At 45.6% G+C, this 19,046-nt stretch overlaps 1 protein-coding gene across 1 annotated transcript; it reads left to right on the forward strand.

Moving 5' to 3' along the window:
- Nucleotides 1-7,012: 7,012 nt before the first annotated feature.
- LOC134568491 (tripartite motif-containing protein 14-like) lies at nt 7,013-9,239 on the forward strand. Its single transcript, XM_063427111.1, has 2 exons — nt 7,013-8,156; nt 8,595-9,239. The coding sequence occupies exons 1-2, from the start codon at nt 7,028-7,030 to the stop codon at nt 9,206-9,208; spliced, it is 1,743 nt and encodes a 580-aa protein (XP_063283181.1). The 5' UTR covers nt 7,013-7,027; the 3' UTR covers nt 9,209-9,239.
- Nucleotides 9,240-19,046: the final 9,807 nt, after the last annotated feature.

A 19,046-nucleotide genomic window follows, 5' to 3' on the forward strand; every position in this document is an offset into this window, starting at 1 on the left:
GCGGAAGACCTTCCCGATCGAAGACTTCGCTTTATCCCGGGAGGTAAACAGAATAACCTGTTTCTGCAGTTCCTCAACGAAAGGCTCCCTGAACAGCAGACCTTTAGCCAGGGGACCCACATCTTCAGCTCCCAAATACGACAGCTTGTTGTCCATATGGAAGAGTGCTGTCTTCCTGGGTTCCGTGCAAAGGGCCACAGTGGCATTGCCCAGCAGGCAAATGGAACAAAGTGCCCAGTCCCTCATGGTGGCTGGGTCCAGAGCCCTACCTTCTGTGAAGGCCTCGTCTGTTAGGGCCAACATCCGGGGTAACCGCCACCCTGTCCGGCAGTACCGATCTGGGGCATTCCGCCCGCAGCTTCTTGCAGGCCTCACTTCCAAGGGGTCTACGGACCCAGTAGCGCACGAATTGTGCCAAGTGGTCGGGCAGTGACTAGTCCGAGGACCTGGGGCGGCGGATAGATTGAGGCTGTAACATAGGTTCTCCAGTAGTGCCCAAAAGGGTATCGTCCCCCAACATTGTCGTGGGGGCCCTAGTCGGTGGCGCGTCTTCCTCTTCCCAGCGTCCACCTGGACCCTCGCCAAGGTCCTCAACCCAAACATCTTCTCCATCTGAGGGAGGCTGGCCTGCCCGCCACACATCCAGCGCGGCCAAGGTGGGGGGGGTTAAGGGGGCCTCCTCCCCTGCGCCCGATAGGCGGTGGCGCCTGGCCGGCGAGGTTGTCAACCTCAAACCACGTCACTTCGCCGGAGTCTTGCCCGTCCGGGAGCGTGGTTCAGGGTCTTCACCCTTTCAAAAGCGCGTTCGCGCACTTGCCTGCTCTCGCACTGAGAGTCTGACTCATCTGAGTCTTCTGCCAAATGAGGGGTTCCACACACACCCCTGTCCGTATGTGGTTGAGGGAGGGCCCTAGCCAGGGCTTTTTCAACAGATGCGGTCACAGCCGCATTAAGTAAAGCCTGCAAATTCTGCTCCTGTGCAGAGGCGTCCATAAAGTCTGAGTCTATGATACTTGATACCTACGAAGCTAGAAAACAGGTATCATTAGCAGGCAAAAGGGGCAGCACCCCTAGTGTTTGCAGAGGCAAGTAATAATGCATGCAGGCTCAACAAACCGTTATCCAGGGTATGGAGCCACCAGTCCAATAGCATGCATAGTATGGCACAGACAAAGCAGGCCAATCATGGAGCACAGACAAAGCAGGCCAATCAAGGGGCACAGACAAAGCAGGCCAATCAAGGGGCACAGACAAGGCAGGCCAGTATAAGGGTACGGGCGGTACCGACCCAGAGGTATAATGCAGGCGGAAACCTAGATCCTTTTAGACATGTAGTAGAATCTTGACTATTAGGGTGCAGGGTAGAGACGAAGCTGGATCCTTATAGGCAAGGTTCTTCAAGATAGCGAAACACTTTAGTTTTTATATGGTTGTGCCTGATCCATTAGGCCACAAAATACGAGTGCCATGCTCAACCACCCAGATGGGGCCTGAACCCACAATCCCTGGCTTTGGACGCCAGTGCGACCTCCATCAGGCAACTGGGGCTTGATTAGAGCAGTCCTAGTTCAATAAGTGGGTAAGGACACCAGGCAGGGACACCTGCAGGAGGCACGCAGTGCCATGTGGAAGTCAGGAAAACCAGTAAACCGTAAAACCATGTCCATAGAAAAACATGCAGGGCGAGCACACATGCAAAGAATCGAAAACTAAAGTCTATTGCTTAGTAACTAGGGGAGGTGAGGGGGATTGCATCTGCGACCCTCATATATGGGGCTTAATTTATGATGCAAGGGCTCACAGAGCTGCCTCACATGGACAGAAAAGAAAGCTGTCACCAAAATATACGCACCCCCAAACCGCCCAGGAGATGGGGAAACACACTGGACCAACTAGTCACTGTACCTTTAATAAGGCAGTGACACGCGCGGCAAACAGTGGAGAGCCGCCCACCCGCTGCCCGACCACGCGGTCGCGGAGGCTCCCGCGGCAAATGAGTAGATCCCTGCTCCGTCCCCACTCTGATAACAGTGTTAGCGAGTGAGCGGGGACGCGGGCAGGGTAAAGAACAAAACGGGGATTCCCGCTCGGCGGACGAAGCCGGCGGGCGGGAATCAAAGGCAACACACGAGGGACCGCAGGAGTCTTTCTCCGCGGTCCCGGCGGTCGGCACGGGGAGCGGTCGGAAGACCGCTTCTCGGCGACCACCACGGCCAATAAGTCAGAGGAAACAGAATAAACAATAAAGCCAACAGGGTAAAACAAAACTCCCAAGGAAAAAACAGGCACAAAAGAAATAAACACATGGTAAACTACCAGTAAACTGTATAAATAAACACATGGTAATCTATCAGTAATCTGTATAAATAAACACATGGTAAACCACCAGTAATCTGTATAAATAAACACATGGTAAACTACCAGTAATCTGTATAAATAAACACATGGTAAACTACCAGTAATCTGTAAAAATAAACACATGGCAATCTATCAGTAATCTGTATAAATAAACACATGGCAAACTACCAGTAATCTGTATAAATAAACACATGGTAAACTACCAGTAATCTGTATAAATAAACACATGGTAAACTACCAGTAATCTGTATAAATAAACACATGGCAAACTACCAGTAATCTGTATAAATAAACACATGGTAAACTACCAGTAATCTGTATAAATAAACACATGGTAAACTACCAGTAAACTGTATAAATAAACACATGGTAAACTACCAGTAATCTGTATAAATAAACACATGGCAAACTGTCAGTAATCTGTATAAATAAACACATGGCAAACTACCAGTAATCTGTATAAATAAACACATGATAAACTACCAGTAATCTGTATAAATAAACACATGGTAAACTACCAGTAATCTGTATAAATAAACACATGGTAAACTACCAATAATCTGTATAAATAAACACATGGTAAACTACCAGTAATCTGTATAAATAAACACATGGCAAACTGTCAGTAATCTGTATAAATAAACACATGGTAAACTACCAGTAATCTGTAAAAATAAACACATGGCAATCTATCAGTAATCTGTATAACTAAACACATAGCAAACTACCAGTAATCTGTATAAATAAACACATGGCAAACTACCAGTAATGTAAAGGAAACATTCCCCAAAGAAAATAAAAGAGCCAGAAAGGCACATAAATCTCACAACCAAGCATAGTTCATAACAATCATAAATAAATCACACTAAATCCCAAAGCCACCCACTAGAAGCAGGAGGCAGTGGTACTCTGACCTGTACTGATGCGGAGCAGCAAAGAAAGAGGAAATGGTGGCTTAGGAGGAGCCTTATATAGATACCTTATGTTTTTGTCTTTGGTGTTTATCTCTCTATGTTAATGTGCTGCTGTGGAGTTCTAGTAAAGAGAGACTTAAAGGGACACTATAGTCACCTGAACAACTTCAGCTTAATGAGGTTGTTTAGGTGAGTGCTACAGCTACCCGGAGCCTTTTTCTTGTAAGCACTGTGCTTTCTGAGAAAATGCAGTGTTTACATTGGAAGCTTGGAACACCTCTTGTTGCAGTCAATCAGACGGCCACCAGAGGGACTTCCGAGTTCAGAGGCCCTAAAAAGGCCTCTCGTCCGATGCATTCTGGGTGAATGCATCAGACGGGCTATCAGCACACAAAGCACTGTGAACGCGCTTTGTGTGCTGACAGCCTGTCAGCACTGCTGTGGGCGTGGCTTCAGCTGACAGCTGAAGCCCGAACCCACAGGGATGCTGTCCGGCCACAATAGTGGTTGAAGGGGGGGGGGGGACCTACTCTCCTCCCCCCCCCGGCCCCCACCCCTGAGCAGTGGGTGGGGGCCCTAAAAATAAGGGGGGCACATACTGCCCCCCCGGCCCCCACCCCTGTGCGGCGGGTGGGGGCCCTAAAATTATCAATAAGGGGGGACCTATTGTCCCCCCCCGGCCCCCACCCCTGTGCGGTGGGTGGGGGCCTTAAAATAAAAAATAAGGGGGGGACATACTGCCCCCCCCCGGCCCCCACCCCTGTGCGGCGGGTGGGGGCCCTAAAATTCACAATAGGGAGGGGACCTACTGTCCCCCCCCGGCCCCCACCCCTGTGCGGCGGGTGGGGGCCCTAAAATTCACAATAAGGGGGGGGGGCTACTGTCCCCCCCCCCGGCCCCCACCCCTGTGCGGCGGGTGGGGGCCCTAAAATAAAAAATAAGGGGGGGACCTACTGTCCCCCTCCCCCGGCCCCCACCCCTGAGCGGTGGGTGGGGGCCCTAAAATTCACAATAGGGAGGGGACCTACTGTCCCCCCCCGGCCCCCACCCCTGTGCGGCGGGTGGGGGCCCTAAAATTCACAATAAGGGGGGGGACCTACTGCCCCCCCCCCCCGGCCCCCACCCCTGAGCGGTGGGTGGGGGCCCTAAAATTATCAATAGGGGGGGACCTATTGTCCCCCCCCGGCCCCCACCCCTGAGCGGTGGGTGGGGGCCCTAAATACAAAGGGGGTGGGGACCCTAGTTAACCCTCTCCCCCCCACCCCCCTCCCCAAAAAAAAACTTATCTCCCTACCTACCCCCCTCACCCTAAAAATAATGAGGGGGGACCCTTTAACTAAAAACCTGTAAAGAAAAAAAAAATAAGATAAAAACAACTTACCATTCGATGTTTTCTTTCTTCTAAAATCTTCTTTCTTCAGCCCCAAAAAAGGCCAAATAAAAATCCATAATAACCGACGGAATAAAAAAAAAAAAAAAAAAACCCGAGCGCAAAAAAAATAATCCATCTTCACCCATGGAGGGCTCCGCGCAGACTGAGCTCAGCAGGGCGGGGGAAGGCTTATAAAGCCTTGCCCCGCCCTGCAATTAGGCTAAGAACACTCTGATTGGTGGGTTTAAGCCAATCAGAGTGCTCTTTGTCATTTTACAAGCGTGGGAAAGTTCTTTGGAATTTTCCCACGCTTGTAAAATGACACAGAGCACTGTGATTGGATGGATTTCAAGCCATCCAATCACAGTGCTCTGTGTCATTTTACAAGCGTGGGAAAATTCCAAAGAACTTTCCCACGCTTGTAAAATGACAAAGAGCACTGTGATTGGATGGCTTGAAATCCATCCAATCACAGTGCTCTGTGTCATTTTACAAGCGTGGGAAAATTCCAAAAAACTTTCCCACGCTTGTAAAATGACACAGAGCACTGTGATTGGATGGCTTGAAATCCATCCAATCACAGTGCTCTGTGTCATTTTACAAGCGTGGGAAAATTCCAAAGAACTTTCCCACGCTTGTAAAATGACACAGAGCACTGTGATTGGATGGCTTTAAATCCATCCAATCACAGTGCTCTGTGTCATTTTACAAGCGTGGGAAAATTCCAAAGAACTTTCCCACGCTTGTAAAATGACAAAGAGCACTCTGATTGGCTTAAACCCACCAATCAGAGTGTTCTTAGCATAATTGCAGGGCGGGGCAAGGCTTTATAAGCCTTCCCCCGCCCTGCGGAGCTCAGTCTGCGCGGAGCCCTCCATGGGTGAAGATGGATTATTTTTTTTTGCGCTCGTTTTTTTTTTTTTTTTTTTTTAATTGCGTCGGTTATTATGGATTTTTATTTGGCCTTTTTTGGGGCTGAAGAAAGAAGATTTTAGAAGAAAGAAAACATCGAATGGTAATTTGATTTTATCTCATTTTTTCTTTTTTTACAGGTTTTTAGTTAATGGTCCCCCCTCATTATTTTTAGGGTGAGGGGGGTAGGTAGGGAGATATTTTTTTTTGGGGGGGGGGGGAGGGTTAACTAGGGTCCCCCCCTTTGTATTTAGGGCCCCCACCCACCGCTCAGGGGTGGGGGCCGGGGGGGACAATAGGTCCCCCCCTTATTGATAATTTTAGGGCCCCCACCCGCCGCTCAGGGGTGGGGGCGGGGGGGGGACAGTAGGTCCCCCCCCCTTATTGATAATTTTAGGGCCCCCACCCGCCGCTCAGGGGTGGGGGCCGGGGGGGGGACAGTAAGTCCCCCCCCCTCATTGATAATTTTAGGGCCCCCACCCGCCGCACAGGGGTGGGGGCCGGGGGGGACAGTAGGTCCCCCCCTTATTGATAATTGTAGGGCCCCCACCCGCCGCTCAGGGGTGGGGGCCGGGGGGGGGACAGTAGGTCCCCCCCTCATTGATCATTTTAGGGCCCCCACCCGCCGCTCAGGGGTGGGGGCCGGGGGGGGGCAGTAAGTCCCCCCCCTCATTGATAATTTTAGGGCCCCCACCCGCCGCACAGGGGTGGGGGCCGGGGGGGACAGTAGGTCCCCCCCTTATTGATAATTGTAGGGCCCCCACCCGCCGCTCAGGGGTGGGGGCCGGGGGGGGACAGTAGGTCCCCCCTTATTGATAATTTTAGGGCCCCCACCCGCCGCACAGGGGTGGGGGCCGGGGGGGGACAGTAGGTCCCCCCCCTTATTGATAATTTTAGAAAGCGAGCTGAGCTGTCAGTCAGACAGCTCAGCTCGCGAACGCGCATTCCGCGCACATGCGCGGTAAAGCGCTCAGGTTCTTCATAGGGCGGCATTCAATGCCGCTCTATGAAGAACGCGATTGGTGCAGCGCGAAGCCGTCCCATTGGGCCCCGCGATTTCGTCATTTTGACGAAAAAGGGGGCGCGGCCTAGCGGGGAGCTCGGCGCTGGAACGGAGGTAAGTTTTTAATATAAAAACACCTCGAAATTTATTTTTAATAAATGAAAGTACATATAAAAGCAAGAAGGAAGGCTGGGGGACCTGTCTTTCTTGCTTTTATATGGTGACTATAGAGTCCCTTTAAGCAAATATGAAGCCTCCTGTCATGCTATAAAATTGCAGTTTATACGCTCTGAATATTGTGTTATAGAAAAGACAGATCATCAGGAACTCTCAGGGTTAACAGTCAGGAAGTTAAATCCTATGATACAAACTGTCCGCCCCCTGGGTGTGGAATATAGTATACAATGACTCACTGATTTCTGAGAAATGACAAACTTTAAGTTTAGTTTCTTGTTCCTGCTTCCAGTGATGGCGTCTGCTGATCTGAGAGACGAGCTGACCTGCTCCATCTGTCTGAACATTTATACAGATCCTGTAATCCTGACATGTGGACATAGCTACTGCCGGGTCTGCATTGACAATGTGCTGGACACACAGGGGGTGAGAGGACATTCCTGTCCTGAATGCAGAAAATTATTTAACACAAGACCAGACCTGCAAAGAGCTCTAAAACTGCGTAACATAGTGGAGAGTTTCCTATCTACTCACCCAGAGCAGGAGGAGGTTGGGATCGCCTGTACTTACTGTGACTCTCCTGTACCGGCTGCTAAAACATGTCTGCTGTGTGAAGCTTCTCTGTGTAATAAACACTTAAAGAAACACAGCCAGACAGCAGAACATGTCCTAACTGAACCCACCACTTCACTGGGAGACAGAAAATGCTCCGTCCACAAGAAGGTCCTGGAGTATTACTGCTCTGAGGATGCTGCCTTTATCTGTGTGTACTGCTCAGTTGGAGAGCACAGGGGACACGCGGTGGAGACTCTGAATGAGGCCTCTGAGAAGAAGAAGGAGAAACTGAGAAATATTCTGCAGAAACTGACCTTAAAGAGAGAGGAGGCTGAGAAAAGAGTCCAGAGCCTGCAGGAGCTCAGGAGAGAAGTGTCAGATAAAGCAGCTGGGGTAACAGAGGAAGTCACTGCCCTGATTAGGGGTATCAGGGAACAGCTGGAAGCTCTACAGCAGCGAGTCCTGAGTGAGATCTCCAGGCAGAAAGAGCAGGTCTCACTCCGAGTCTCAGATCTAATCCGGCAGCTGGAAATAAAGAAGGAGGATCTGTCCAGGAAGATGGGTCACATTGAGGAGCTGTGTAACATGATGGACCCATTAACTGTCTTACAAGGACGGGAATCAGACAGCGCTGACTATTGTGATACTGAGGAGGGAGATAATGAGGACAGAGAGAGAGATGATAACAAGGTCCGTGCTGTAGGGGATCTGGATGTGGGTCTGATCTCAGTGACCTTACACTCAGGATTAGCTGGGATTGTGACCGGAGTAAAGAGACAGCGCCATGTACCGGCTAATATATTACTGGGGGTAAACACTGCTTCAGACTTGTTACTGGGGGTAAACACGGCTTCAGACATGTTACTGGGTGTAAACACGGCTTCAGACATGTTACTGGGGGTAAACACGGCTTCAGACATGTTACTGGGTGTAAACACGGCTTCAGACATGTTACTGGATGTAAACACGGCTTCAGACATGTTACTGGGGGTAAACACGGCTTCAGACATGTTACTGGGTGTAAACACGGCTTCAGACATGTTACTGGATGTAAACACGGCTTCAGACATGTTACTGGGGGTAAACACGGCTTCAGACATGTTACTGGGGGTAAACACGGCTTCAGACATGTTACTGGGGGTAAACACGGCTACAGACATGTTACTGGGGGTAAACACGGCTACAGACATGTTACTGGGGGTAAACACGGCTTCAGACATGTTACTGGGGGTAAACACGGCTTCAGACATGTTACTGGGTGTAAACACGGCTTCAGACATGTTACTGGGTGTAAACACGGCTTCAGACATGTTACTGGGGGTAAACACGGCTTCAGACATGTTACTGGATGTAAACACGGCTTCAGACATGTTACTGGGGTTAAACACGGCTTCAGATATGTTACTGGATGTAAACACGGCTGGTAATAATGTAACTGTATCAGGTGATATGAAAACTGTATCCAGGTCAAGAATAAACCAGAGTGGCCCAGAAACACCAGAGAGATTTCAGTCTAATCAGGTTTTAAGCTCCAGGAGTTTCTCCTCAGGGCGACATTACTGGGAAGTGGAGGGCAGTGAATCAGGGGGATGGGTGGTAGGGATGGCCTATCGCAGTATAGCCAGGAAAGGACGTCAGTCAGAGATTGGATGGAATATCAAGTCCTGGGGTTTGAGAAGGAGCTGGTATAATAATCAGTATTATGTGAGACATGACAGTAAGAGAATCCAGTTACCTCCCCCCCACCCCCCTTCCAGCCGGAGATTCGGGATATTCCTGGACTACGAGGCCGGGCGGCTGTCCTTTTATGATCTGTGTGACCCCATCAGACACTTACACACCTTCACTGCCACCTTCACTGAGCCGCTTCATGCTATATTCGGGGTATATGGGGGCAATACCTGGCTGAGAATGTATTGAATGATTTATTAATCTAATTAAAGAGATTTAATCCCGGAGTGGGAATCACGAGCCGGTAATACTGATCTGGGTGTGGGCGGAGCATCACAACAGTGTTAGCTCTGCCCACTTTACCTGAGTATGGGCGGAGCCTGTTACTAAGCAACATCTGCTCTGTGTGTCACTGTGTGTGATTGTGGGTGAATGTTACTGACATTAATGCAGAATTACTCAATACAGACAGACATCTCTATAATTAAACTATAGTCACAGCCTGTATCCTGCATGTTAGAGATTGTGTTTTAATTCCAATCCGTGTGTGTGTGTGTGAGTTTGTGTTGTCTGATTGTGATGAGAGTTAGAGTTTATTGTATCTGAAATGTCAGATACACTGGGCTGTCGTTCCTTTGTTTCCTTGTCTCAGGTCGCTGCCCCGGCTCCATCCCTCCAATCACTTGTCACTGTATGTATACCTAATAATGTAAATCCCGGATTGCTGTCATGTTTAATATTAAAGTGTTGAGACACACTGTGTCCCTTAAATCCCGTGTTTATATAACGTATATGCTCTTCCACTCGAACGTGTGGTTGTCTCTTGGTACATCCTACGTAACACAATCCACAGAGGCATGTAAGTAGGTATACTGTAATGTCAGCTCTGGTACTGATAGCTGCTCTCGACTACAATTCCCATCATGTGTTTTATGCCTGTATGTGAATGTGTGTGTCTTTATGTGTACCGGCTGATTATTATTGAATATTAGCTGACTGAGTGTGATGGGAGCTATAATGATTAATGTAATTTAAAAAACTGCCAAATCCGTAAAATCCCACTGTGTTCCTATTCAGTCAGCACTATATCTGTATAAAGACCGTTTTCATGTAGAAATTAATGAGATCAGTACACAATGTTCCCTCTAATATTTAGTGGTTGTTGTAGTAGAAATATTTTGTTGTGTAAATATTTTCCTGTTACGCAGTATGTGCTGAATGTTTGTACAAATGTAAACCTGTAATGGTGTCAAGATAATGTAGCCACGGCCTCTCTCATGGCTAATAAAACCGCATTGCTACATTTTAATACAATACAAATATGATTGCTTGCTATATGTTTATACCCACATCCATGCCACATTGCCCACATGGCATGTGTATTGTCGCGATAAGGGCAGGTAGATCTAAAACTCCCCAACAATCCCCTCCCCAAATAATCACCACATTACTGATTTATGGATAAATGTGTCCACGGCTTGAATAAATAAGTTAATATATAATTAGGCTTAACATAACCAAAAGTCATTGCCCACCATCCCCAGCCATATTTTGGAATGGCCGTGTCTGGAATGCTTGCTATATGTTTATAGTAAAACAAAGAGAATGTTACCTGCGCTCTGGCCTAAATCCCCAAATACATTTAAACAAAATGGAGGCTCTTTAGCTTTTATTCCAATGGCCATTTGAATATATAAGCTCACCGGCCACGTCAAGGCAAGCCTCAAAAGGTGAGTTCCTACACTAGCCATTAGATATGATGATATCAGCCAAGAATCTCCAATAAGACATGAAGGGGTGTTTTATAAACCCTTTCACATTTAACCCTTTATAGGGCTTCTACACATACAATAAGCTTTGCTGGTATCAGACAAAGTGTAAACATCTCTAATGAGACAGGAAGGGGTGCTGCCCCTACATACTTATAAACTCTTAATAAGACAAACCTGGGGAGGCTGACAGCAATGTAACATAGCTGTGTGATACAAAATGCATATACAAACACAACGATAAAACTCCGCGTATACCAGCAAGGTGATTTGTATGTGTTATAGCCCTATTCAGGGTTAAGTATGTAGGGGTTTATAAAACACCCCTTCCTGTCTCATTAGAGATGTTTACACTTTGTCTGATACCAGCAAAGTTTATTGTATTTTATTGTACTTTCAAATAATAATAATTGAAAGCACCATTAGTGTGGATTTTATTGACCTAGTCCTTTACGTAGAAGAGGGGAACCTGAAGTCAAAAACCTTTTTTAAGATGGTTGACGTGAATAGCTTTATCCTAAGAACAAGTTGCCATCATCCACCATGGCTGACGAATGTCCCATATGGACAGTTCCAACGAATAACAAAGAATTGCACGGACCCCATAACCTGTGAACAACAGCTAGAGAGGGTCAAACAACAATTTATAGAGAAAGCATAGGAACCTGAGCTTTTAGAATTGGCACTTGACAAAGTTAAGGACTTGGAGAGAACCACTCTTATAAATCCATCTAAGAAGGATAAGGGGGATTCACAGGATTTTAAGTGCCCCATTATTTTTAATTATAGCAGTCATGCAACATTTTTAAGAAGAACTGTCACCTTCTACATAAACATCCAATCTTAGCTCCCCTCCTACCTCAACAACCAAGAATAATTTTTAGGGGTGCACCAACAATTAAAAACCAGTTGGTACACAGCTATAGACAGTTGAAACCTAAAACGCACTTTCTGAATACAGGAAAAGGTTTCTTCAAGTGTGGAAACTGCAGTGTGTGTAAAACCACAAGTCCCCCTTCAGAGGAATCTCTAGCTTTGAGTCCTCAGTCACCAAGAAGTCATACAACATAAAGGAGTGTATTACGTGTCACTCCAAACAAGTTGTATATCTCCTAGGATGTCCATGTGGACTACAATATGTAGGGCAAACTAAAAGGATGTTGAAGACTAGACTCAATGAGCATATATATAACTTAAAAAGAAAATGTGATAAACACTCTGTGTCTAAACACTTCATGGAACACCATGGGAGTGACCCAGGTTGTCTAACTTTCTGTGGAATACAAAAGGTTAACGTTCCATGGAGAGGGGGAGAACTGGCTAAGAAACTAATATACCAAGAAATGTCTTGGATTTTTGGCTTAAAAACTTGGGCTCCACTGGGCATGAATGTGGACCTAAAACTTGCAAGTATTCTGTAACCAGCTTCTATATATGGTGCCTAGACTTGAATTCTTTTAAACTTAAGGCGAGCCATTTTTGAATAGCTTTATGCGAGCATGGCACACCATGTTTCAATCATTTTTAGTTCTATATCATCCACTCTTGATACTTTGCACTATTGGGCGTTATTTAGAGCCATAAAAAGCAATATGGGGTATTTGTCCTGCCTTTGCATATTAAAAGAAATGACATTTCTTCGATCCCTATTATCCTTTTATGGTATGGGTGTGTTTTATGGTATGGGTGTGTTTTATGGTATGGGTGTGTTTTATGGTATGGGTGTGTTCCTTTATTTTATGAATATTTCTAAAGGGTTAATATGGGCAATTTACCCTAATATACACATTTGCTGTATCATTTTTCACTACTTTTTACCAATTTTTTCAATTATATACTTCATCTTTGGGTAACTTCTCCACTTTTTCATCTCTCTTACTCGTTAATATGCCTTCTCCATTAGTAGGTATGAATGATGGAAGTTTAGGGGTTAATTTAGGTAATTGTGCATATAAGTATATTACCTGCCCTTTGATTTGTAATGAATTTTAGTTTTTTCTGTATTAATACATGTCATGTGCAATAACGTTATTTCTATATTTTATTGTTTACATTAGACACTTGTATGTGATGTGTTCTATGATTAAGAAGGATAGTATTCCCTTTATTTCCTGCATTTTATGTGTTAAAATTATGAGACCACCAGCGGTCTATTATGAATTGATCAGATTGGAATGTATTTAAGAACGTTCCGTTTAGCCGATACACTATCTTGAAAAAGCCCGGCAGAGCGGGCGAAACGCGTTGAAGTGCTATCGGATACAGAGGTCTGATGTACACAGCCGGCTTGGAATCGATCACACGCTAAACGCTCCTATTCTACAGACTATACCCCACCGTATCAGCGCTGAGATCGGGCGGGAATTTTGAATTGCTGAGAGCAGCGGACGGTAAACGGCTGTTCAGCCTCTGACTTTACAATGTGTATTTGTGATATCTTGGAGACAAGTATCACCACTTGCTAATGTAAGGGTATCTTTTTATTATTAAAACAGTTTTACACTATGCAAGCCTTTTTTGTATCCTTTGAAGGTACTACCCACGGAAAAAGCTACATTGTATCTGTTGATGTTACATCTCCTACTACAACACAAGATTAACCCCTTCTAGAACTTTATGGACTCTTAAGCAAGTTTTTCATTATTTTTTTGTGTATAATCTAACTTACTGTGGGATACAGGTGTTTTTATATATAATTTACAGCGATAAGTTTGATTTTTTACACATCTTGTATAGGTTTCAGAACTCTGAGACTTAAAAATGTATACTATACCATGTTAAAAGGCACGGCAAACCTTAGACCGGTCAGTCTCCAAGAGCCTTAGTAAAACAGGTAGAAACCTTCGTCCATGATCTCTGATTCAGGCTATATACCACAATTTAAAAGAACACATATATTGTGAGACATAGAAGACACAACACATATGCAGTAGGCATCTGTAGCAATAAAAAGGTTAGCTTACAGCACAAAATGAAGCATGTGTTGGACCACTGAAAATGTAAATGTTGCTCTCTTATTTACAAACAAAAATCATATTTACAGTATGGATCCTTTGCAACAAACACACAGGGCAGGGAAGATGTGCTGATTGGTGTTCTATACAATAAATCCCATACGGGGAATTAACGTTCAAATACTAATGAAGTGACTTTTTGTCTCAGTATAAAAATACTGAGCTTATCATGCAAATAATGCAACACATTTACACTTATCCCACTCTCATAGAAAGTGTAGTGGGCTTATGGTATTAAAGTAACAATCATACCAGGCACACAGATCCCATGTAAAATAACTTACAATAAAACAGAGTAATAAACTTATACTTCTATGTGACATAAAGAATAAAGCAAAAAGAGTTTAACTATTTCATATCCTTACAGTCGGCACTAATGATTATAAACCTTATCTAAGCATAAAATACATATGAACAAGAAAAGTTAACTACTTCATATTCTTACATGTTTGTAACGGATCGCCTGGCACCCCGACTGGGTACCTCCGTTGAAAGATGCTCCTAGCGCTTCCAGAGGACTCCAAGCACTCCACCAGACACCATAAGCACCGCAGGCTGCAGCTATCTCCCTTCAGAACGAAGCCGGAACAAGCTCTTACAAGAGCTCAGTGACTATAGCAAGGGAATATGCCTAGCATAGCAATCCCTTGTAGCAGATTCCCCCAATAAGAGACAGGACTCAAGTTGAGGGTAAAAATAGAACTCTCTGGCTGCTAGCTTGCAGCCCTTTTTATTAGGTGCTCCCATGAAGGGGAGGGACACACACAGTAACGTACATTAACCAATCACACAATAGTTACATCCCACACATAGCCCTCCCCTCTACCTGTAAACTAATTATCTGTACACACAGGAAAATACAATTATCATAGGTAGGGAAAATACAGTTTTTACACAACATTCATAACTCCCAAAATATACATCACATTCGCATAAAAATACATATCCACAATCAATCCCTTCAGGGGAACAACATATTAAAAAATGGCATGAATCAGACCAGGGGTTCAAAAGTTAGTAAAGTATCTTTTAAAACCCCTGGCAGCATGGCAAAATCTGGCTCACACAGGTTTCACAGAGGCCTCTATCCTGGAGACAATGAGGGGAAGTAATCCAATTATCCAGGGATAGAGGCAGACTCCATTGAGCACATGGTTACACAAAGACAGTACAACACTTTAAAATACAAAAAAGTTACTTTTTATACATTAAACACAGACATGTAACATATCCCCAGATAGCTCAGGGCTGCGTGCACATTATTAGTTGAATGGCACGCAGACCACACAAATACAGTTTAATTGCCATGGAGCCAAAGTCTTTCATTATATGAATAGGCTCCATGGCATAGCTATCTGGGGGGTATCACTGCTCACACAGGGCAAGTACCGAATGGCCCCACTGTATTTAAAGGGCCAGAATGAGTGACATGCACTCTGTTAGGGCCGAATACTGTTTTTAAAGGGCCCAATGTCCCAGGGACCATAATCACATGGCAAGAGGCTGGCAAGCAGTCCTCTCCAGGCCCAAGCGGCGAAGGGCACTTCGTCACAATGTTATTTCCCATTCCTAGGACAAATCTTTCAAACACTTATTCACACTCACAACCACCACAAGATTTAACTAATGACAATTAGAGGGTGGACACGGTGAACCTATTTATCTGTGTACACTTTTTCTTTTATCCTAGTATATTCACTTATAGACACCTTAGTCTATTCCTGTCTAGTTCTCTTACTAGACCTATCTAGTTCACTTACTAGAAATATATATATCCTGTCTAGTTCCCTTACTAGACTATTTAACGGGACCTTACGTAAACTGAGTCACATGAAACACATATACTAAATAACCTTTCCTAAAATGATGTAGGCTTACAAAACCATGGGGATCAGAGATTCAGGGCGTCAAGATAGACACAAGGAATTACTACTCACCGCAATGGCTTGGCTACAATCCCACTTACTGACACCAAGCTGAAAGGTAAATCTGCTACTCTGGTGACTCGGTCCCTCTGTGTCAGGCTTACCTTGCTGGGAGTCCAACATGCAGAGATAAATGCTCACCCTTGCATTTAGACACTGGCCAAGGTGGTCAAGGTAGAACTCACCTGGCCTGTGAATCTGTGCACGGGGGCTGTGCAGGTGAATGCTTGAAGTCGCAGTACAGAAAAGGGAATCCAGGAGAATAGTTGTAGGTAAGCCAATGGTCAGAGGATGCCAGAAATCAGGAGATACGAGTAGCGAGCCGAGGTCAAGGTATGCCAGAGGTCAGGGTACAAAACGAGTAGCAATCCAAGGTCAGGACAATACTGGAACGTGGAATAGCAATTCTCTAACCAGAGTCATTGAACTGACACTGCCCTTAGGGAGGGGCAGTGTCTTATACCTTGTTGATTAGGAAACAGATTCAGCTGGAGAGTAACTGACAGGTCTGAGCCAGGTGAAGTCCAGCCCCCTAGTGCTGCAGGCAATTCAAGATTAGACAGGAGTTATCCAAAGTCCTGAAATGGTTCAGAGGTAATAGAGCAGGTTCAGAACTGCCGAGTACACAGGTTCAAATCCCTCTTCGGGCAATAAAGGGGCGACCCCGTCTGGCAGTCTGCAGGTCACGGTGTGAATCCTGACAGTACCCTCCCCTTAAGAACGCACTCTGGGCGTGAACAGATTATTTTTGGGAACTGTAATCCTCGTCTTCGGACTCTGTATCTCTTAAGAAGTCCTTGTAGTCAAAGTTTCCAGAGCGGAGACCCTCAGTCGGGGACTTTGGGGTAGCAGTGTCGGGTACTGATGGAGAGAGGTCTGGGCCATTCAGAGGCTTGGTGCAGGCGGAAATAACCTTTGTCCCAGGAGCCATTTTATCTGAAACTTTTTCCTTAGGTGAGTCCTCTGGAGGTGGTTCTCCTTTGGGTAGGTAGGAAGTGGTGGAGGTGCTTGCTCTTTCTTGAATAGTAGATTCATCAAGAAGAGGTACAGATGTGTCTGGAGCAGGAGGTAGAGATTTTTCAGGGGTACCGGTAGCTGATTCTAAAGAAACACAGGTTGTATTAAACTACCGTGGTCTGAGTACTCTTATGTGTCACGGAGCGTGGACCAGACTGACAGCGACTTTGGTGTTTCTCAGGCAGAGGTGCAGAGTTGTCCGGATGGGTATGCATAACCCCAACTTGAACAGTTTCTGGTCGATGAGGGCGAATTGGGCAGAATGAGATAAAGTGCCCCCTTTCACCACAGTAAAAACAAAGGCCATGATTTCTCCGCCGGTCTCTTTCTTCGCTAGTCACTTTGGGCTGGACCAATCCTATTTCCATAGGCTCATCTGAGTCAAGAGGAAGGTAAGATTCCTCTGGGGCCTTCCTAGGAACAGGAGCAATATGAGGCAACACGGTTTTGTGGTATTGGTACAGATTCCCTTTGTTTCTGGGAATCTGTGATCCTCTGGGACGTGGTGCTGGTTTAGGCACAGCGGTCTTGCTATCCATAGGTTCAATTGGTAACAATGGTTTTTCCCATGATGAACCCGAGAGAGCTTTTTCGGCCTTTCTTTCTCTAAGCCTTCGGTCAATGCTGATTGATAGTTGAATCAGCGCGTTTAATGTAGTAGGAAGTTCAGTTCTAGAAAGTTCATCCTTTACTCCTTTGGATAACCCAATTCGAAATTGGTTGCGCAGGGTTATATCGTTCCATTGAGTTTCTATTGCCCATCTTTTAAACTCAGCAATGTAATCTTCGACAGGTCTATGTTTTTGCTGAAGGGTTCTGATGGTTAAATCAGCAGTAGACTGTTTGTTAGGATCTTCATAAAGAAGAGACATAGCTTCAAAGAACTCGTCCAATGAGTCTAAGATGGTATCATCATTTTCCAAAAATGAGTGGGCCCAGGCCATAGGTTCACCTCTTAGGAAGGAGATAACTGAACAAACCTTAGATCTTTCAGTGGGATAAGATCGAGGTTTTAGATAAATTAATAACTTGCAGGAATTAAGAAACTCCCTGTATTTGGATCAATCTCCAGAAAACTTTTCAGGATTACAGACAGCAGGGTCGCTAGCTGAGTGCATAACTGTAACCGGTTCTGGGACTGGGCGTACTGTGCCTTTAAGAAATAAAACTTCCTGCTGTAGCTCCAAAACAGTCTGGGTCAGGCTGGAACCTTGCTGAGCAAGGGAGGTGAGCATTATCTCTGTGGACTCCATAATGGTCAGTTCAATCTGTCAGGCTTACCTTGCTGGGAGTCCAACATGCAGAGATAAATGCTCACCCTTGCAATTAGACACAGGCCAAGGTGGTCAAGGTAGAACTCACCTGGCCTGTGAATCTGTGCACGGGGGCTGTGCAGGTGAATGCTTGAAGTCGCAGTACAGAAAAGGGAATCCAGGAGAATAGTCGTAGGTAAGCCAATGGTCAGAGGGTGCCAGAAATCAGGAGATACGAGTAGCGAGCCGAGGTCAAGGTATGCCAGAGGTCAGGGTACAAAACGAGTAGCAATCCAAGGTCAGGACAATACTGGAACGTGGAATAGCAATACTCTAACCAGAGTCATTGAACTGACACTGCCCTTAGGGAGGGGCAGTGTCTTATACCTTGTTGATTAGGAAACAGATTCAGCTGGAGAGTAACTGACAGGTCTGAGCCAGGTGAAGTCCAGCCCCCTAGTGCTGCAGGCAATTCAAGATTAGACGGGAATTATCCACAGTCCTGAAATGGTTCAGAGGTAATAGAGCAGGTTCAGAACTGCCGAGTGCACAGGTTCAAATCCCTCTTCGGGCAATAAAGGGGCGACCCCGTCTGGCAGTCTGGAGGTCACGGTGTGAATCCTGACACTCTGGTCACGGTTCTCCAACCCTCGATTGTCAGCTGAATATTCAGGGAAGAATTATGGAAGCGTAATAACCAGACACACAATTTGCTTTCCAAAAAGGTTACACGAGATACATAAAAGAGGAAGTAGGTTCTGCTGTTACGTTCAATATTCAATAATCTATTCTTACAAAATATCCCATGTACATTGTGGTTAAGCGCATCCTTTTACATAGAAACTGTTATAGCTTGTGACTTCCTTTCAGTTATGTTTTGTAAGCGGTTCTGCAAAAGAGCTTGCTACTACATTTACAAAATAATTCAACTTATACAATACTGACAGATTAATTGTTTAATATTCCTTCAGTTGTCTTCTCTGACTCCCCAAGTCAGTCTGCTTTTCATGCCTTTGACTTGTTCACTTGGGTGAACATCAGTGGCTTCTGCTTCATGTTCCTTTCCCTGGCTGTATCCACTAGCTTTACTTACTCCTTCTGGGTGGTGT

The sequence above is a fragment of the Pelobates fuscus genome, chromosome 7, assembly GCF_036172605.1.
Source record: "Pelobates fuscus isolate aPelFus1 chromosome 7, aPelFus1.pri, whole genome shotgun sequence".
Lineage (NCBI taxonomy): Eukaryota > Metazoa > Chordata > Amphibia > Anura > Pelobatidae > Pelobates > Pelobates fuscus.

Bases quoted from the DNA above. Each gene is read 5' to 3' on its own strand.
- LOC134568491 (XM_063427111.1), top strand. From the start codon at position 7,028: ATGGCGTCTGCTGATCTGAGAGACGAGCTGACCTGCTCCATCTGTCTG. The intron at 8,157-8,594 runs GTGTAAACACGG...ACACGGCTTCAG, and splicing joins GGCTTCAGACATGTTACTGG to ACATGTTACTGGGGGTAAAC.